The sequence below is a fragment of the Colletotrichum aenigma genome, assembly GCF_013390185.1.
Source record: "Colletotrichum aenigma strain Cg56 chromosome Unknown KSG_Cg56_contig11, whole genome shotgun sequence".
Classification (NCBI taxonomy): Eukaryota; Fungi; Ascomycota; class Sordariomycetes; order Glomerellales; family Glomerellaceae; genus Colletotrichum; species Colletotrichum aenigma.
Window position 1 is genome coordinate 620,079 of NW_023500917.1, and position 18,608 is coordinate 638,686.

Sequence of the window (18,608 nt, forward strand, 5' to 3'; positions counted from 1 at the left end):
TGTCCGTCCTTCCACCTGTGTTTCTGGGCGTCCGACGTTTCTCGCTCGCCGCCATCACCAATCACTCCGACCTCGTATCTTGCGCATTCTGGGTGAGAAATGCGATGGCCTCCGCGGTTGTGTATAAGGTCGCAAACAGAGAGTCCAGCGTTTGGGTTGACGGGTCGTTTTGGTATGCGGCTCGATCGCTTGCCGCGACGGGTCCGTTTTCGGCGACGACCCGGCAAACGGAGATGAGGTAGCGGCGTTGCGCTTCCGGGGTGAGATCGTTGAAGTCGACGGGGAAAAGGGGAAGCGCGGACAGTTGAGACGGCTGATGATGTTCGGGGCTACGTTGGAAGACCATGGATGGCGACTCGCGTGGAGTAGCGGAAAGTTTGCGGTAGCGCGCAGAGGGCGTTGACGTCTCAGACTTGATGCGGGAGATGGGGTCTCGAGCGCTTACTGTGGTGTTGTACGTTAGCGACGGTGGTTTTAGTCGTGGATGGGTGGTCGTGAATGGGTGATCGCGATGGAATAATGGCGGCATCGTACCTTGCTCCGAGCGGCGCTGTTGCCCGCCGCCCGATGGTGTAGACGCTGACATTTTCCTTGGTTGAAAGGTATGGATGGATATGGGATGAAGGTGCGGGAGATTGGGCGAAAAGCAGGGTGTGTACGAGATCGCGTCAGCTTTGCAAGATATGCGACTTGATGTGCGAGTGTTGTTTGGCGAAGTTCAAAAGTGGAGGCGAAGGTGGACGCGGAGATCAAGTTGGCAGGTTGGGCAGGAAGGCCACACATCACATCCATGCCTTGGGCAGGAAGAAAAACGAGTGAAAGAAGTAGTATTCAATCGGTCTTTCTAAATAGAACTGCCGCAATGGTGGTTGTGATGTCACTGCCCCGAAGTGGAAGTCACGGTCATAAGGGACCTCAGTCACGACACAGGGCAAGGCAGGTGGCACGTCGACGCAAATGGATGCATCGCAATGTTTAGGGCAAGCACCAGTTGTCGCTCTTTCATTCCATCGATCCAATGGATCCGTTGCTGCAAGAGCGAATGGAAGTGAACGCTTGCTGATGTTGACTTGGACCGGGACTCAGAGGTCTCTCCCGCCTTCACAGCCATAAATACCACGGCATGGACCCTTGCGATGCATTGATCTCCCGGCGAACTTCATGCCTCCATCACGAACACTGAACAGCCTCGCCAACGAGCGTGAGCGCACCACCACGACCGCGGCCGAGAACAAACAACACACATCGGCCTCAACATGAACAGCTGCAAGTTCGTGCAGGCCAAAGACGCACCCGTATGACCACCAGGCCGACGACAACAATGCACCACATCCACGACCACTGGCAGATGAAATCGCCACAGCATCACAACAGCCCAATCGCATCTTTCTTTGCGTTAGAACTTTTCAATTTCGCGTCCGTGAAACGGTTGAGCGAATCTCCTCGTGCCCGCCATTGGCTCAATTGTCGGCCTCTCCGCAAGTGTAGTTCGGCACTGCCGCGCAACACCAACGAACGTATCGCGGAAAACCCAGCCCAGACCCCATCGCTGGGTTTCTGCTGGGTTTCTGACTCAGCACTGTGGCTGCTAATGACTTGCAGGTGTACCCTTTGGATTATCTTTCCTTCCTGTGTGCACGTCCGAGCTCGTGATTCTTTCCTGCTTTCCTGTGCCCCCACTAGATGGTTACGGATTGCAGGTGCAATCATCAGTGCACATCTTTTCAGTCAAGTGCAGACCACTGCTCCTGTGACTGTAGACCACGATGAAGGCTCCGGCTCATCCTTCTTGCCCCTGTTATAGACCTAGCTATTTGAATGTGCAGGCACTGGGTAGGTTCTGGGTTTGATCTGGGTGGTTCTTGGGTAGCTCCATGGTTGCCTCTGAACTCCCATGATGAACGTCGTGAAGTAGTCTGTCTCTGTCCTCCCCTACGCCCATGTTCTTGATCCGTGTTGCTAGCATACAATCACCAGTGTCTTGCTTTTGTCTGCTGCCCGCTCTTTGAGTCAATCGTCGGTTATTGAACCAGTTGTTTTCTCCTTTTCGAGTCCGTTTCCGCCCAATCATCCAGCATAATGGCATCCTCTCCCTTTTTATCCGCACGAGGCTCCCCGGACGTTATTGAAGATCCCCGAGTCACCCTCCGCCGCAAGCCCGAGATCGACTCGAAGCTTCGTAGAATCGCCCAGGTCCTAGACACTAATGAAGCCTCGGCTACGACAGTCAGACAGATCTGGGACCAGCTGCATGATAGCTGGTGGAAGGAGGCTAGCAACATCAACAGGCGTGGATTTCACCAAGGCCGACGATACCATATTCTCGACTTCCCCTCCTTCGTTACTGAGGCTATACCGCACCAGCGCCTTGATATCCTGCTCCGTCTCGTCTTCAACGCCGACTTCAACATCGCCAAGGCTAAGCCTGAGGGGGCCAACCGCCTGAAGAACGCCGCCCTCGCCCTCGAGCTCACAGACCCCATCTTCCTCTTCCTCTGGCTAGGCCCGGCTATTTGCGCTGCCACCAACTCCCTCAAAGCCATCTCCAGCCTCAAGAAGTCCCGCTCCCACGAGCCCGTTGACGCTGCTGCCATCACCGATGCCATACGCCAGCAGATGGTAGGCCGACACATGCTTTCCGCCTCTCCTGAGGATGTGGCTCCCTTGCCCACAGTCGCCGACGTCACCAATGCTGCAGACCGTAAGTGCCATTCAACTATAGCCTAATGCTATATTATTGTTTTCGGGCGTATGTAACTGACATTATCGTCTGGTAATTAGAGCTCCGAAAGGCCGCCCCCGCCAAGCCCGTCAAGCCCGCTGCCCGAGCGTCCGTGGCCGGCAAGAAGCGCAAGGCAGATGACGAAGAGGATGATGACTCCGCTGCCTCCATCCGCCGCCAGTCCAAGCGCCAGCGAGTCTCCTCTGAAGAGCTGAGTGAGCTCGCCCGCACCGCCTACGACGAGGAAATGGCCGACAAAGAGCCGTCTTTCCTGGCTTCATTCATGGCTGGTGGCCTCGGCTCTGACCTGGGAAACGGCGGCAACAGCTCGGAAATCCCACCCATCCAAGGGGTTGACGAGGATACCGCCTTGGCCAACGACGACAACCTGCAGCAGCAGCTCAACCTCTGCGCCATGCTCGTTTCGGCCCCCCTCCTCACTGCAGAGTCTGGCCTCCCCCTCAGCATAAGATTGATGCTGGAGAATGCGAAGAACGCCGCCTGAAGCGCGCTGCTTCTTGCCCGCGATGAGAATGTTGTTGAAGAGCTGGAAGAGAGGCTGAACAGCCGTCAATCTTTTAGTGTTGAGCCAGAGGCTGATGACGTCTAAATGGGCAGTCGGTTGTTTGCGGGTCTTTTTTTTTCGACTTTTAGTAGTATATGGGATGTTTGACTGGTGCTGGAGCTGCTATGCCTCGGAGTTTTCTCCTCTATTCAAATAAAAAAGCACCATTGTGCTTGTGGACTTCTCCGCAGTTGCAACTGTACCTCTCGAAATGCATAGTGACTGGATTGCAGATCGATCAGGACACACCAACAGACTGAATTATCGACACCCTGGTGTCGAAATCAGTATTTTCCTCGCATCAGAAAGTCACTCTATTCAAACTTAGCTGATAAGTGCTGGGATGCAGTCCATTGGGAAGCGTCATAATATAGCCTGGATTGTTCCCATCAAAAATGCTGAATACAGACGGGATCGTCAAAGACTTGTGTTCACATTACAGTCGAACTAGAAGTCTCTTCCATTTCTAATAGACGATACTCTCAAACTCAAGCCAGAAACTTGATCCCAAGCAATTATCTTAATTAGAGTGTTAGGCCAAGGAAAGCTATTATTTTGCAGCCCGTTCTAGGACCATCTTCGTAAGCCTCAGCACATATTCACCATCTTCCTGCAAGTCCACTAGTTGAAATGTTGTACGTATGCTTGACAAAAATTGACCCTGAGATGGACTTACTCTTGGACTTCGTCCGGATCACCTCTATTCCCCGCCACTATTCAGCCCGTCGGTAGAAGCTACTATTTGGTCTCATGAATCCGAGAACGCGGCCGGATGTGACGTGTCTCTGCTGATGAAGGCGGTCATGATTGACATCAACCCTGCGAATGTCGCAGAGTCCCAAAGCGCGGCGCAATGCCTAACCCTAACTTGACGTTTCGCCTGAATTGCCCACTTTGAGGGGCCAAGCTCTCCCAATGAGAATTCGGGATCCCGTCCGTGAATCCCACTTCTCAGACTCTGTCTCTCACGGTCTGAGTGTTGATGGACCGCTGAGACCTGTCAGCCAGATTCAGCGTGTAATATGCAACATCGAGACTCCGCGCAGGTCGAGAGGACTAACATAGTGGCCGTAACCCGCCTCTCAGGGACCAACAGAGACCTGGGCAGCGTTTGAGCCCTACTGACAGCGCGAAGTGTCGGAATGAATGCGAAAAGCTTGTGGTCGAGGGCATCAACTGCCCAAGGCTGTCGTATCAGCCGGGGGACATGTTACACATCCCCTGGATGGTAATAAAAAGAGTCCATTATGTAGAATGGCTACCACATAGCCCAACCCAGGGAAGGATGGAACAACGAACTCATCGTGCGCTTGATGCCACATATTCAAGTAAAACCATGGCTGATCGATCTGAGCTCATGTTCAGGCGCCAGAGAATGCGGTGTCAAGCCTTTGCAGGTCCGAAAAGGTCTGGTATAGCCTTGTAGGCGTTTACCCGCGTCGCGTGCGTCTTTTCTTGGTTCAAAACCAACGCTCCCGTTGTAAAGCACACTGCAGACACTTCCTTTTATCCCAAATGCTTTAACATTCATTCAAGCGTATATTGAAAGTACCTAATGCAAGTTATGGAGTGCCTCGAGTAGTGCGCTGCCTTTTGGGGTCAACCACGGTATACAGCGCAGGGCCTTAGCACTTTCACCACTGCCGTGATTCGGAAGTCTAAAGAATGCATCAGTCTCTGAATCGTCTTGGTTGTCAACGATGCTGATGGAGTCATCTCAACCGTTATTTTTCTATTCAGCGAACCGAATTTGGCCGTCTTGGCTTCGGAAGATCGGATTGTGTGCAGAGAGGATTCACAATGGATTGATACAAAGGGAATGCTTTTGACGATCCCTGAGCATCGCATATATCTCCTGGACTACGAGAACGATTAATTAGTTGGTCAAAAATGATGGAAACATATTTTGGTGACGGCCGGGTTGGGCCGGCACGTTGTGAGGCTTCGGGGGTTGGAGAACCCCTCGAAGGCAGTGGCCTGTAGTGATGTGATCTGGAGCTGGACAAGCGTTGACGGGATGGTCTTCCTCGCTATTGGTTTTCTTTCTCGTGAACGCCTGACTAGTTGAAGTCCGCTACTAAAACGCTAACCGTTCGTCTTCCACGGATCGTGTCAGTATGGTTTGTTGCTCGTTTTCGCGCCGTCCACCTACTTCGCGGCGTCGACCCCGGTCGCAACATCGATACATTCCTCGATTTTGCCCCGCCTGCCTGCATTGGCGCTGTATTATCCTTGGCTCGTGTCAAGAAATGCGCCGTTAATTTGTCTGACTGGAGTCCCCCTCGATGAGGGCCTGCACCTGTGGCGAGATGTCGCAAAGCCAGAACGTGCTCGCCGCAACGCTTCTTCAACATGTCTCAAACAGAAGCCTCAACATTAGGCTCACATCCGCTTTGCCTCTAGTAACTCATAAAACGATGTTCGCAAGCCCAGAGATATGTCAGATCGAGTGGCGATAGACAATTGACGCCGGTGTGGGTGGATGTGTGAAGGGAGCGGAGGACCTCTTGGCCGTGGTTGGTGATGTTAGTTCGACAGCCAGTGACAGTGGGACAGGGCGTATTTCCAAGGCCTCGACATGCTGTTGCAGTGTCCCGGTTTATGAGCGAAAGATTGAAAGGCTGCAGATCTTCTTGGGAAGGGCGGAAGCACGCGGGTATGGGCAGAGCTTCTGGCGCCAGTAAAGTACCAGCAAAGCTCGTTCTAGACCCAAGCATTTGTAAATGTCAGCGCGGCTTTCAATACGTCTTGGGCGAGGGGATTGAATGTGCATGAATGGACATGGATGGGTCGTGGGTGGAGAAAGGAGCCAGTTTGGGGCGAAATTGATGCAGACTCGATAGCAGGAAAACTCGAATCGGGCATTTGGGCCTGGCTGAGGCGGACACGTTGAGGGAACACCCCATTTGCATAGAGTCAGTTTGGAGTTTGAGGGCCCAGCTTTCGGAGACCGTTATGGCGAAACCCGAAAGCAGAAGCAAACATTGATTGGGAGGCGAGGGTGCGTTCTAGGCTGGGACCATGTCCACAAACGGTAAGTAACGGTCAGCAGCAGACGAGAGCCTAGCCTCAGAACCGAGACCACCGAAGCCTACCATTCCAGCGGTACCAAGATCATCCGCAAAGCCCCGTTCCGCCGAGATTGCGACCACGATCCTTATCAGCAAACACACTTTTGCTCTCCCGAGGTCCTGACTCCGATACATCAAACACTCTCCGACCTTGCTCGTGTCAGGCTCAACACCCACACCTGTGCTGCTGCTAATGACGCCCTAATCGTGGGCATCTACATTCAGGGTCAGCAGCCTTTTCAGTCAGAGCAACGCTGTCGTCCTTTTGCAACCGTTGGACACGCATCTCTGACAACTTTCCTAGGATTGTCAAGCCTTCCATCACGCCCTGTATTTACCTGGCACGTATGATTACCGTCAGCAGCATCCTCGGTGAGACGTAGAAGTTGTCCTTTTACCGTCCCGCTGGCGTCGTCAGCGACGCAACAAGCAACATCGTCCACCGCTGTTATCCGAGCTACCAGTTGCCCCTTACAATTTCTAGCGTCTTCCATGGCGCAGACCACTAAGCACTTGTCCGACGCGGTCAAATACTGCCTCCACACCTATCGCGAGGATGTCGACACTCGCAGCCCGCAGGGGCACAGCGTGACAAGGCCCAGGACATGTATACTGCGTCGTTTGGAACGAAATAAAGTGCTTTTAGGTTCGCTCCTTCGCCTCAGGCTCTACTCTAATTTGTGTACTTTACACTTCTGTCACGTCTGCTGAAGACGCTGTCTGTTCCGCTGACACCTGGAATTGTGGGATGACAGAGGTGATGGGCGACCTCCTTCCAGTAGCAGGTGGTCATCAGTTCGGTTTGACATATCGCGTTCTGCTGACACCTTTAGACAATCATGCCGACCTCCTCTTATCCATGATCAAACTCGCAAATCTGAGCAGATGCCATGCGTAATGGCCGGCTTCAGCATTTGCCTACTCCGAGAGCCAGTGACAAACTCCCCCTGATCCCAGATCCGAAGACGCAATTGTTGCTCATTTCGCGGCTGTCAAAGCATGGCTGGTGGTGCAATTCTGACTAGAGCTTTTGCAAATTGATTGATGTGGACAGCACTATCCACCGGACTCTAGCCAACTGGGCATTCCCGTTCGCGCTCCTTCCGACTGAGGCCAATGTGACCCATTTCGCTTCGATACTTGGTGCTTTACTTTTCGGAAACCTTCCTCAGAGCTGCCGCTGATGTGGAATCTTTCAACGAGAAGAAGACAGTAATCTAGCAGACATCTCTCCATTCAAAACTTGGCTCTGGCCAATCTATAATGTGGTAATCAAATACAAGCACGTAAACAGAGCCAGCCAGTGTCAGAGACAGTTCAAAGCCAGGACAAAAGCAAGTACCATTAGATTGTTTCCAGAAGGTCGCAAGATGCGACACAAACTCCCAAACAAATTAACGGCAGTCATTCATCTCAGTACTTAATCTTCACTCCAGCCGTCAGACTACTTTGTCACCCTCACAGAGATAAACAAGCTCATCTTCCTAAACATCCCCTCGCCATTAGTCTATCACTACACATCACATACTGTAAAGTAGTACGGCGCCTTCAAGGTTTATTCCATAAACAGATCTGGACGTAATACCTCCAGCCCTATCGCCTAGCATTTAATATTCCTTATTTCTTGTTACGACCGCTACAGTTGGTCACTGTTGGTTTGTAAGTATATAGTGCAGAACAGGGGATAATGACAACGGATTTGTCATTACCGAAGCTTTTGCTTTGTGCCACAGTTGGTTGCCCTGACCTGCTCGTAACATTTCTATTACTTATACCTATTCTAATAACACTTATAAGCTAGATTTTGAACTACTACCTATAAATAATATTAATATTATGAATAATAGTAGCTACTCTTACTACTAATTTAATAGAGTATAATCTAATTTATTTCTAAAACTTTAAAGCTAGTATTAACGTATAGTAGATTATTATGGTTATTAAGAGAATAATATTTATACTTTTTAAATAAGACTAATTAAATTATTATCTTTAAAGTTATTTCCTTCAATATTTTAATTATAAAGTTAATACTTCTTTATAAATATAAATATTTTATTATTACTAGCTAAGAATTAAACTTAATACTAAAAAGAATTATGAAAAAAATAATAAGAACTTTATAGAGAAAGGGGTAAAGGTATTAGATATAGCCCCTTAAGCTAATCAGACTAATAACTATTAGTATATAGGTGCTTATAAATTAAGCTTAAGGTATATCTAAACTCCCCTATTAGATTAGACACTTATAATTCGCTTTCTAGGGATATATGTTACGGTCAGCTATCCGACAATAGGGTCTGCTAACAGAAGCTGGAGATTGACACGTTATAACAGTACACTGGGGTCGTGGTCTGGGTCTTAGGTCGTAGGCTGTAGTAGATCGGCCTTCAGAGGCTAAGGTGATCAGTCTTAGACTCAACAAGTAATTCGCAGTGAAGGTAAGCTGAGAGTATCCGTGAGGATGAATACTAAGTTGATTGCTGAAGAGCTATGGAAGTCTGACCATGAGCCAGGCTCAGGGTCATACTATATACAAGTTCTGAACAGTTCCTTTTGTCCTGCTACTGATTCCTAACTAGGTATCAGTGAGCGCTCAGTGATCGTAAGTGAGCGCTCAGTAATTACTGCTGAGCGCTCAGTGATCCACACCATCTGCTCAGTCCTTTCTTATCGTCACGTGACCTGTACCATAGTTCTTCCGTTCCGAGTGAGTCCCTGTTGTTCCCGTGATCCTGCAGAGTACAAATGTCCTGTTCTAGCCGCCTGATGCCTAAGTGGGTCGGTTATCTGTTATTCCTGCATAACGGGTCGTAATAATATACTACTAAATTGTATGGTTTTTTCTCTACTTTATTCCCCTATAAAGTTCTTTATAAAGAAGAATACTAGTTATAAGTATTTATTTAAATATAATAGGGGTATCTTAGTTAAAAATGTATCTCTATAATGTTTAGTAATAGTTTAGGTGGTCTTATTTATTATTACTATATATAGTCTACCTCTAGCCTTCCCTAGTACTATATTCCCTCTAGCGTACCTATTATAAGCTAACTATCTTATAATATTATATTAAAAGTTAACCTACAGCTTTAATCTTATCTATAACTATTAAAGTAGGGTAGGGTGCCTACCTAGCTAGAAACTACGCTTATGTAAGCAGTGTGCGTACATATTTAACGCCTACGCGCATACGCAGATTAGTAGCGTTCTTCTTAAAAATCAACATCTTACAGCGGTCCTTTTGCCGCGCCCTGCATTTTGTTCCCACACACAACCACCCCCCGTTTCACTATTTTCCATAGGTGCGTAATATTTATAATACATTAGTTGCGTCCCGATCAGGTTTCCCTACTGTAGAGGTCAGGCAAGCGGTGCCTGGTTTCACGCACTCTGATTTCAGCATTCTCAACCCAAACTATTGGCTTGGCAGTATCCAGCCGCTTTCGTTGTGCTCCTTCACTGTTGCTTTGCTATGCCCATCAAAGCTGCTATGAAGGGTGAAAGCATGTATGAGTAGGGAGACATCGTTGACTCTAATTTGGGGTCTGAACTCCCCGGTCGACGGCGGTCTGACTCCAGGTTGACGCTGTTCCTAGACGCTTCCAGCCCCCCGGCTTGATCTGGTCAGCGCCCACCCCAGGCAATCAATCAAGTTTGGGGCCCATAATTGACTTGATTGCCATATCGCGATGCCATACTTGATTGATTGCCAATTAATTGCAATTAATTAGCAAATATCCCTACATATAGGTGAGGGCTCTAGAGGGGGGCCTTCTAGAGGGGAGGGCTCTAGAGGGGAGGGTTCTAGAGGGGAGGGTTCTAGAGGGTAGGGTCTGGAAGGTTAAGGCCTAGGAGGGTGGCCCCCGGAGGGGAGGCCTCCGGAAGGGGGGCTGGAAGGGGGGCTGGAAGGGGGGCCCTAGAGCTAGGCTTTTGGGGCTGGGTTAGCGTTTTTGGAGCTGAGTATCAGGCTGGATTAACGATCTTCTGGATTTTCTGGGACCTTTAGCCCCCCTAAGCTACCCCTTAAGCCCCACCCCTAAGGGCCCCCCTTAAGGGCCCCCTGGGCCCTAGTAGCCCCCCTCCCCCCTGTCAAAAGAGTTAAGGCAATTAATTAAGTTTGAGCCTCATAACTGACTTGATTGCCTTGCGATAACTTCATAATTGATTGATTGATTGATTGAACTTGACAAGTTTACTTGCCTTGCGGGGAGCGCTGGATCTGGTAACTCATGAGAAGTGCTGCTGCAGGGGTCATAGCTTCCAGACCAACATGCCTACCAGAGCCCTGAAGTGAAGAGGAAAATCGTGCCTACTGACAACCGATTGAAAGTGAAACGTTCGACACAACTAATGTACAATAGGATACCCCACCCCTCTCATCTAAGGCTTTATTGTTCATTGAAATAAACCAGCCGACTAAGACTTCACTTGAGGGATTCACCTACGTCTTAAATAAGCCTCCCTTCTTCAACATGCCCTTACAGCCTTTTGTGGCTTGAACCTCACACCTTGTGATGGCTCAGTCCTCACAGGCTCCAACCTCACAGGCTCAGAGCTCACAGGGACAGAGCTCACAGGGACATTGCTCACAGGCTCGAATCTCACTGGCTCAGAGCTCACAGGCACAGACCTCATATTTTCCGTGGCTTGCGGCTCACGTTCTGTTTTAGCAAGCAAAACATGAGCTTGTCACACTTTTCAACAGACACTACGAGCTTCTTGCGGAAATGGCGTATTTCGAGGCAGAAAAGTTCCGCTGGCCACCCAAGCCAGCGGTATAGCTTGGGTCTGACCGCAACGTGGATTATATACGCTTGCTGGGGCGCAAAGAGTCAGCGAGGATCAGTGACTTCAGCGGCCAGTAACAGCGGCAGCCAGCCATTGCGCAGCATGGTTAACTTCCAGATGGATTAAGGGGTCTGAGAGATTTGTACGGAGAGTGTGGGTTGCCGCAAGCTTCTTGCGGGAAAGAATTTCGTTGAGCTGTAATACCTGCTCGCCTGGCTGCCGTACGTCAGGGGTCTGCCGGCTCTGACTCGGAGATGCGCGAAGAGGAGCCAGAGGTAGTAGAGAATAAGCTGTTGAACTCCGACATCAGTGATATCTTTATTCCACTTCAAATGTACGCATGCACACATTCTGCGTTGTAGGTCAGCCATACTCATGTCTCGCAGTTATCATGCTGAGACCGGAGTACCGAGTTCAAGGCGACATGCCAATCCGTTAGAGTTCACAAGCTGCCAGCAAGCTTCCCCACTCAGAGCCTCAGCAGTCTTAGAGCAGTTCGCGGCATTTAGGACTTACGTTGCTGTCGTCGTTTCTGGCGTTGTCTCTGTATTTGTTGCATAGCCTTGTGATTAGGAAGCACTACTTGGGCCAGATCTTGGTGCCGCAATTCTCGCCGGCAACCCTGAAGACGGGGTTGTACTGGTTAAGAGCAAGGTGTCGATGTCCGCATTCATGGCCAGCTGCCAAAACCCCTCCCGGAATGGCTTGAGCCTTGCAGGAGGAAATTGTTGTGCCGCCAGCTTGGGCACAGGCGGATATGTTGAGGCCGCCGTGGGAGGAATTCAGGTTCGGGGGTCACCGACTGAAAGAATCAATATTATCGTACCGCCCAGTGTGTACATTGGCCCACTTCTTTGGGGGGATGGTCTTTGTTCTCCAGCCACGCGCTGGTTGGGTCCCCCAAGTCGCTCTTCACTAGTGCCTTTTGTTTGGAACACTTGTTACTGAGCCAGGTTTGAGAGACCCAATAACCTCCACTTTCACCAAAAACTCAATCTACAGGGTAAAGTGAGCTAGCGCTAAAGTCTCAGTTGTTCACGACTTGCTGTATTTGGTGCCTCCGTGTGTTATGATTCGTGGATCCTGGCGACAAACTCGCGGGGCCTACAACCTTAACAACTACGCTTTCTCCCCTGTTTTAACTACGTCCAAGCTCTTGTTTCTCATGTCTTTCTCTTTCGGGGGGTTGAGCTCAGATTCGAGCAGCATGTTACCTCAGACGGTGCACTGCGTTCACTTTGTTTAGACATGAGCAAGGTTGGGCGCAGCCCCGTTAGCCAGGCCGCCCCGGCAGTTTAAGGTGCAAACTGAGATGAGCAGCAGGAAATCAAAGTACCTACCTGCTTGTCTCACCTACATGGCAGAGAAATACGAGCCTTAGGGCCTCCCCAACTCAGGCAACACCGACTCTTGTCACACATACCCACTCGGCAGGTTTGCCGACGCCATCCGTGATCTTCTCGAACTACACCTGAACGCAGCGCTGCGACGCCACCCCCGGCGCAAACAAAATGCAGACAGCGCTACACTCCTGGCTATAATGACAATCACCCCGTCTCACGAGCGAGACCTGTAAGCTTGTGCTCACGCTTCAACGCAGCGTTCATCGAGTCAGCCATCGCAACGTAAGTGTAACTCAAGACTGCGAGCATTATCATAACTTCGAATTCCCAGCAAACGGCTCTATTATTTTCCGTAGCTCGTCATCTTGTGTTTCATTCTTCGCCGATACTCGATGGAGTCCATTATTTAGGGAAGGGACACTGCTCCGGGAACCGCCGACCTCCGGGTCCTTTTGGACCCTCAGAAATACAAGCCTGTGATAGCGATACTTCATAAAGATAGGAGGCGGCTTTTATTGTAAAGACACAATAGGGAAAAGAAACATTTTGTTGATGAGCGAACCTGTGTGGGGAACCCTTGCGTGGGGCTGCTTGTTGGCCATTTTGGTCGAGAGGGCCATAAGGGTGGGTGGTTGCTGATATCTCATGACCACTCTTTCCTGCACATCGAACAAGTCAATAGACAGTCTTTGGCGGAAATGCGGTTTGCTGAACTATGAAATGTTCCCTCGCACCCCTCACTCCCATCCCTGTTCCCCATCGGCCATCCCATGTCACCAGCGAGACACCTTGGCTCACAAATCATCGACGACGTTCATCCTTTCACTGGCAGTATTTCTGGTGTTCTCTGCTACTGTGCTAATAATTACATGACGCAGAGGCGGAAAATATTGCAACACCGTCACACGAGGCTTATTCCTAAAGCTGGCGACAAGGCTGGTGTTAAGTCAAAGCACCCACTTTCCGGCCACCCCTGCATTCCGGCCACCCAAAAAATGCCGCTCAGCCACCCACTTTCTAGATAACCTCCTACTTCTAACTACTACAACATTTTCTGTTTTTATCCAAACTCCCTCCTTTTTTCAGGATACCTTTTTGATTACTTAATGGTTCAGTATACCGAAAATGAGATCAACTAAGCCCCTTGCCGATATGGCAAATGGCATATCGGCCCGCAATGCCTCCTGGCGATGGGGAGTACTACGATCAACACTTCAAGACCGGACTAAAGGCGCCCAACAGAGAGCAGCTGCCTTTGAGGACCTCTAGCGACTATCCCATACCCAGGAGGCTAAGCTGGCCAGCTGGGTGCAAATCCAGGCTGACCTCGGGCTGCCACCAACCCATCAACAAGTGAAGGACTTCGCCCAGCGCATCCTCCATGCCATGGGGGATACCCAACCCCTAGGCAAGCGATGGATGGATGGATTCCTGCGAAGAAACCCATCTATCAAGGTCCAGAGAAGTCGCTCTATTGATTCCAGGCGTGTTAATAGGGCATCTACTGAGGTTATTAGGCAATGGTTCAAATATCTCGCGATGCCTCGCATCACAGCCATCAAACCAGCTAATCGATATAACATGGATGAGACTGGCATCCTTGAGGGCAAGGGGGATGATGGGCTGGTGCTGGGAAGGGCTGCCACGAAGTCAGTTAGGAAAAAGCAGCCTGGATCACGAGCCTGGGTATCTATCATCGAGTGTAAGTCAAAGCACCCACTTTTCGACCACCCCTGCATTTCGACCACCCATAAAATGCCGCCCAGCCACCCCATTAACTACTATACCCAATTTTCAAACTACCACAACATTTTCAATCCTTCATCAATTTCCATCATTCTTTCAGAATATCTTTTTTATTATACAATGAAACAGTATACCGAAAATGAGGTTATCCAGGCGCTTAACGACATCAAAAATGGTATATCTACTCGCACTGCCTCCAAGCGATGGGGTGTGCCACGATCAACGCTTATAAGCCGTACCAAAGGCCACCAACCAAGACAAGAAGCAATTCAAGACCTCCAGAGGCTCTCTGCTGGCCAGGAGGCCAGCCTGGCCACTTGGGTGACTGCCCAGGCAGACCTTGGGCTGCCACCAACCCATCAACAACTGAAGGACTTCGCCCATCGCATCCTCCAAGCCATGGGGGACACCCAACCTCTTGGCAAGAGGTGGGTAGATGGCTTTATAAGAAGAAACCCATCTATCAAGGTCCAGAGAAGTCGATCTATTGATTCGAGGCGTGTTAATAGGGTATCTACTGAGGTTATCAGGGACTGGTTCAAATATCTCGCCATACCTCACATCCAGGCCATCAAACCAGCCAACAGATATAATATGGATGAGACTGGTATCCTTGAGGGTAAAGGGGATAATAGGCTAGTGCTAGGCAGTGCTGCGACTAAGTCAGTAAGGAAGAAGCAGCCTGGTTTGCGAGCCTGGGTATCTATTATTGAATGTATATCAGCTGGGGGCGCTGCTATCCATCCCTTGGTTATATATAAGGGCAAGACAGTTCAACAGCAGTGGTTTCCTCTAGAACTTGGCCTATATGATGGATGGGAGTTCACATCAACAGAGAATGGGTGGACTACTGATGCTACTGCTGTTGAATGGTTAGAAAGGGTCTTTATCCCCCAAACCAAGCCCTCTAGCCCTAACCAAGCTAGACTCCTTATCCTAGATGGCCATAGGAGCTATACGACGACAGATTTTATGTGGTTATGCTATACTAATAACATCTATCTGTTATTCTTGCCTCCACATACCTCCTATGTCCTCCAGCCACTTGACCAGTCAGTCTTCAGCCCTGTCAAGGCAGCATATAGGAAAGAGCTGGGATATCTTAGTCAGTAGATCGACTCTACTGTTATAGGCAAAAGGAACTTCATTTCCTGCTATCAAAAGGCTCGCCTAGCTGGGCTGACTGCAGGCAATATCAAGAGTGGCTGGAAATACACTGGGTTATAGCCTGTTGCTATTGCAAAGCCGCTTATGAATAGGCTGCTGGTTCAGAAGGCAACATCATCAACAACAACACCATCAACACCACTCAACAAGGTTGCCAGAGATAAACATATAGCCCAGGATGCCCATGGTATAGAGGGCTGGGCGTCAGCCTCATCTGCTGTGAAGTGGTCTACGCCAAGGAAGGTGAAGGACCTAGGGGACCAACTACATATACTCAGCCAACTAGAACAAAACATCGCCACACAACGCCAGCTCTTCAGGAAGGTAAAAAAAGGCTTCCAAGAGCAGTCCTTTGCCCTAGCTACCGCCCAGCAAAAGATAGAGCTTCTAGAGGCCAAGGTTGCCAACACTGCTAGCAGGAAGAGGAAGGCTATTCAGTTGGACCCAAATACGAAGTTTGCGACAATCAAAGAGATACGGCAAGCCCAGATTGAGGCTGGCGAAGCTGAAAATGATTCAGATGAATCCAGCGCATCTGAATTACCTAGTGAGGCCGAAATTTGCATTATTGTGGCTTCAAGAGGTAGTTGATAATTAATTGAATAAAATGGTGGTGGTTGCGATGGCGTCAATTCATGGCGGTCGAAAAGCAGGGGTGGTCGAAAAGTGGGTGCTTTGACTTATCTCTGCTGTTGGCAAGGCACTGCATCCACTGGTTATATATAAGGGCAAGAAGGTCTAACAGCAGTGGTTTCCTCTAGACCTTGACCTATATAATGGATGGGAATTCACAGCAACAGAAAATGGATGGACTACTGATGATACTGATGTTGAGTGGCTGCAAAGAGTCTTCCTCCCTCAGACTAGGCCCTCTCAACCTGACCAGGTCAGACTGCTTATCCTAGATGGGCATGGGAGCCATACGACAACAGATTTTATATGGGAATGCTATACCAACAACATCCATCTATTATTCCTACCACCACATACCTCCTATGTCCTCCAGCCACTTGATCAGTCAGTCTTCAGCCCTGTCAAGGCAGCCTATCGTAAGGAGCTTAGTTACCTCACCCAGTGGAACGATTTGACTATCATAGGCAAGAGGAACTTCATAACATGCTATCAGAAGGCTCGCCTTGCTGGTCTAACAGAAAGCAATATAAAGAGTGGCTGGAAATACACTGGGTTATGGCCTGTTGCTGCTGCAAAGCCACTTATGAGCTCCCTACTACTACCTAAGGCATCATCAGCATCACTAGCACTATCAACACCACTCAACAAGAAGGCTAAGGGTGCTTATGATGCCCAGAATTCCCAGGATAACGAGGAATGGGTATCTGGTTCCTCTGCTGTTAAGTGGTCTACGCTAAGGAAGATGAAGGACCTTGGCGACCAACTACATCTGTATAGTCAACTGGAACAAAGTATCGCCACATAACGCCAGCTCTTTAGAAAGGTGAAGAAAGGCTTCCAAGAGCAGTCCATGGAGTTGGCTACCGCCCAGCATCAAATACAGCTCCTCCAGGCCCAAGTCAACAATAGCATCACTAGGAAGAGGAAGGCTGTTCACATCGACCCAAACACGAAGTTCGCGACCATTAGCGACGTACGGCAGGCCCAGATTGAGGCTGGCGATGCCCTCGATGATACACATGAATCCAGCGCCTCTGAATACCCTAGTGAGGCCGAAAGCTGTATAATAGTGGCAGCGATACCCAGTCGATAGTTGATTAATAAAGTGGTGGTTGTTATGAATGCATCATTTTTGGGTGGCCGGAATGCAGAGGTGGCCGGAAAGTGGGTGCTTTGACTTATCTAGACCATGGGTCTAATATTTCACAGGTAAGGTAGGTACCCTGCTACATGCATCGATAATGTCCATAGAGGTCTCCTTCTCAAGCTTCCCGTGGGCACAAAATGTCTGCACCGTCTGCTTGCACATCGACCTATGCGGTCTTGCACCTCTTGCGGGTTGCTTCGAACTTGTCATCCTTTGCTTTGGTGAGGCAAGCAAGGACATACCGTCACTGTCGACGCTCCGGCAATGCGGTAGCCAGAAGTATGACCATCTAGCTGGTTGCTATCGGCGGAAGCTTCACAAGCCCCATTATTAATTTCCATTCTTCCATCTTCAGCTCCACGCCACGTGTCGAAAACCAACCACGCCCGCAAAAATACGGCAGCTCTGACCCTGCCCTTCATGAGTCCCATGACTCTTCAAAATACAGGAGATGCTGTAGTTGTCTTTGTCTTGCGATTTCTATCCAGGCAAATAAAGGTCATTCTCCCTGCCCAGCATGCGCATCCTCCGAGTGAAATATGCTGAGACTTTCGGGAGGCGTTTCAATGTTTACCATGAAGCGTTGATTGATTTCAACGATTGACCACTGAGATTCTGCGTAGATGAACGCTGTGTCTTGTTCGTCCAGTTGCTGCCTGGGAACCCGTCGGCCCCGTTAGATATTTGACAAAGGTTATTTGCATGCTCTGCGAAATAAGAAATATTACTCTGAGCGCTTTCGGATCATAGTCTACGACTCACAAGCTTGCGCGATTTGCCCTCCTCCCTGTCGATGATTCCCTCTGCCCTTCGCCAATTCAAACTCTGGCATCCCACCACCACCTAGATCTCCCAATCCTAGCAACTCTCCTTGGCATTCCCTTCTCGAACCACCATCACTTGATACGCCGCAGGTTCAGGCGCTGTTGCTGGCGGGGAGGTGGAGACTGTTACGCGCCCCCTACTCGCGGACGACATGCTGTCCAAAACGTGGTACTTGGACAGAAACACCGTACTTGTGCGGGAATAATTATGCACACACAGTAGACTAGAGGTGGTGGCGAATTTGGTTGATCATACCGGCGATAATGCTGTTCTGCTTATCAGAATTGCACCTCTAATGCATGGTAGCGACTCCAAGAGAGGGAGGCATCACACAGCTAGGAGGGAAGGTTATGGTCAAATTCTTTGCCCAGAAAAGTCTAGCAGGCTCTGCTGCAGCGAGATCGTTGTCCCTCATGGTTTCACCGCCGCCAGGGTTGCTCAGAAAGCGATGCAGGTGCTGGTCGTTGAGATGGCGCCCCAGGTAAAGCGTCCCCACCCCGAGCAGGAGTCCCCCTCCTGCACTCAACCACATGTGTCTCCTTTCTCTGCCCATTGTCTGATCCGAAATCTGCACCCTCGCAACCGCGGAAAAGCTGTC

General features: G+C 49.8%; 2 protein-coding genes across 2 annotated transcripts; both read left to right on the forward strand.

The window, feature by feature from the left end:
* Nucleotides 1–15,489: 15,489 nt before the first annotated feature.
* Nucleotides 15,490–15,996, forward strand: CGCA056_v014973 (uncharacterized protein; the record flags this gene model as incomplete). The annotated part of the gene is made up of 1 exon (XM_037330215.1): nucleotides 15,490–15,996. The coding sequence occupies one exon, from the start codon at nucleotides 15,490–15,492 to the stop codon at nucleotides 15,994–15,996; it is 507 nt and encodes a 168-aa protein (XP_037171403.1).
* A 625-nt stretch (nucleotides 15,997–16,621) lies between these two features.
* Nucleotides 16,622–17,131, forward strand: CGCA056_v014974 (uncharacterized protein; the record flags this gene model as incomplete). The annotated part of the gene is made up of 2 exons (XM_037330216.1): nucleotides 16,622–16,809; nucleotides 16,858–17,131. The coding sequence occupies 2 exons, from the start codon at nucleotides 16,622–16,624 to the stop codon at nucleotides 17,129–17,131; spliced, it is 462 nt and encodes a 153-aa protein (XP_037171416.1).
* Nucleotides 17,132–18,608: the final 1,477 nt, after the last annotated feature.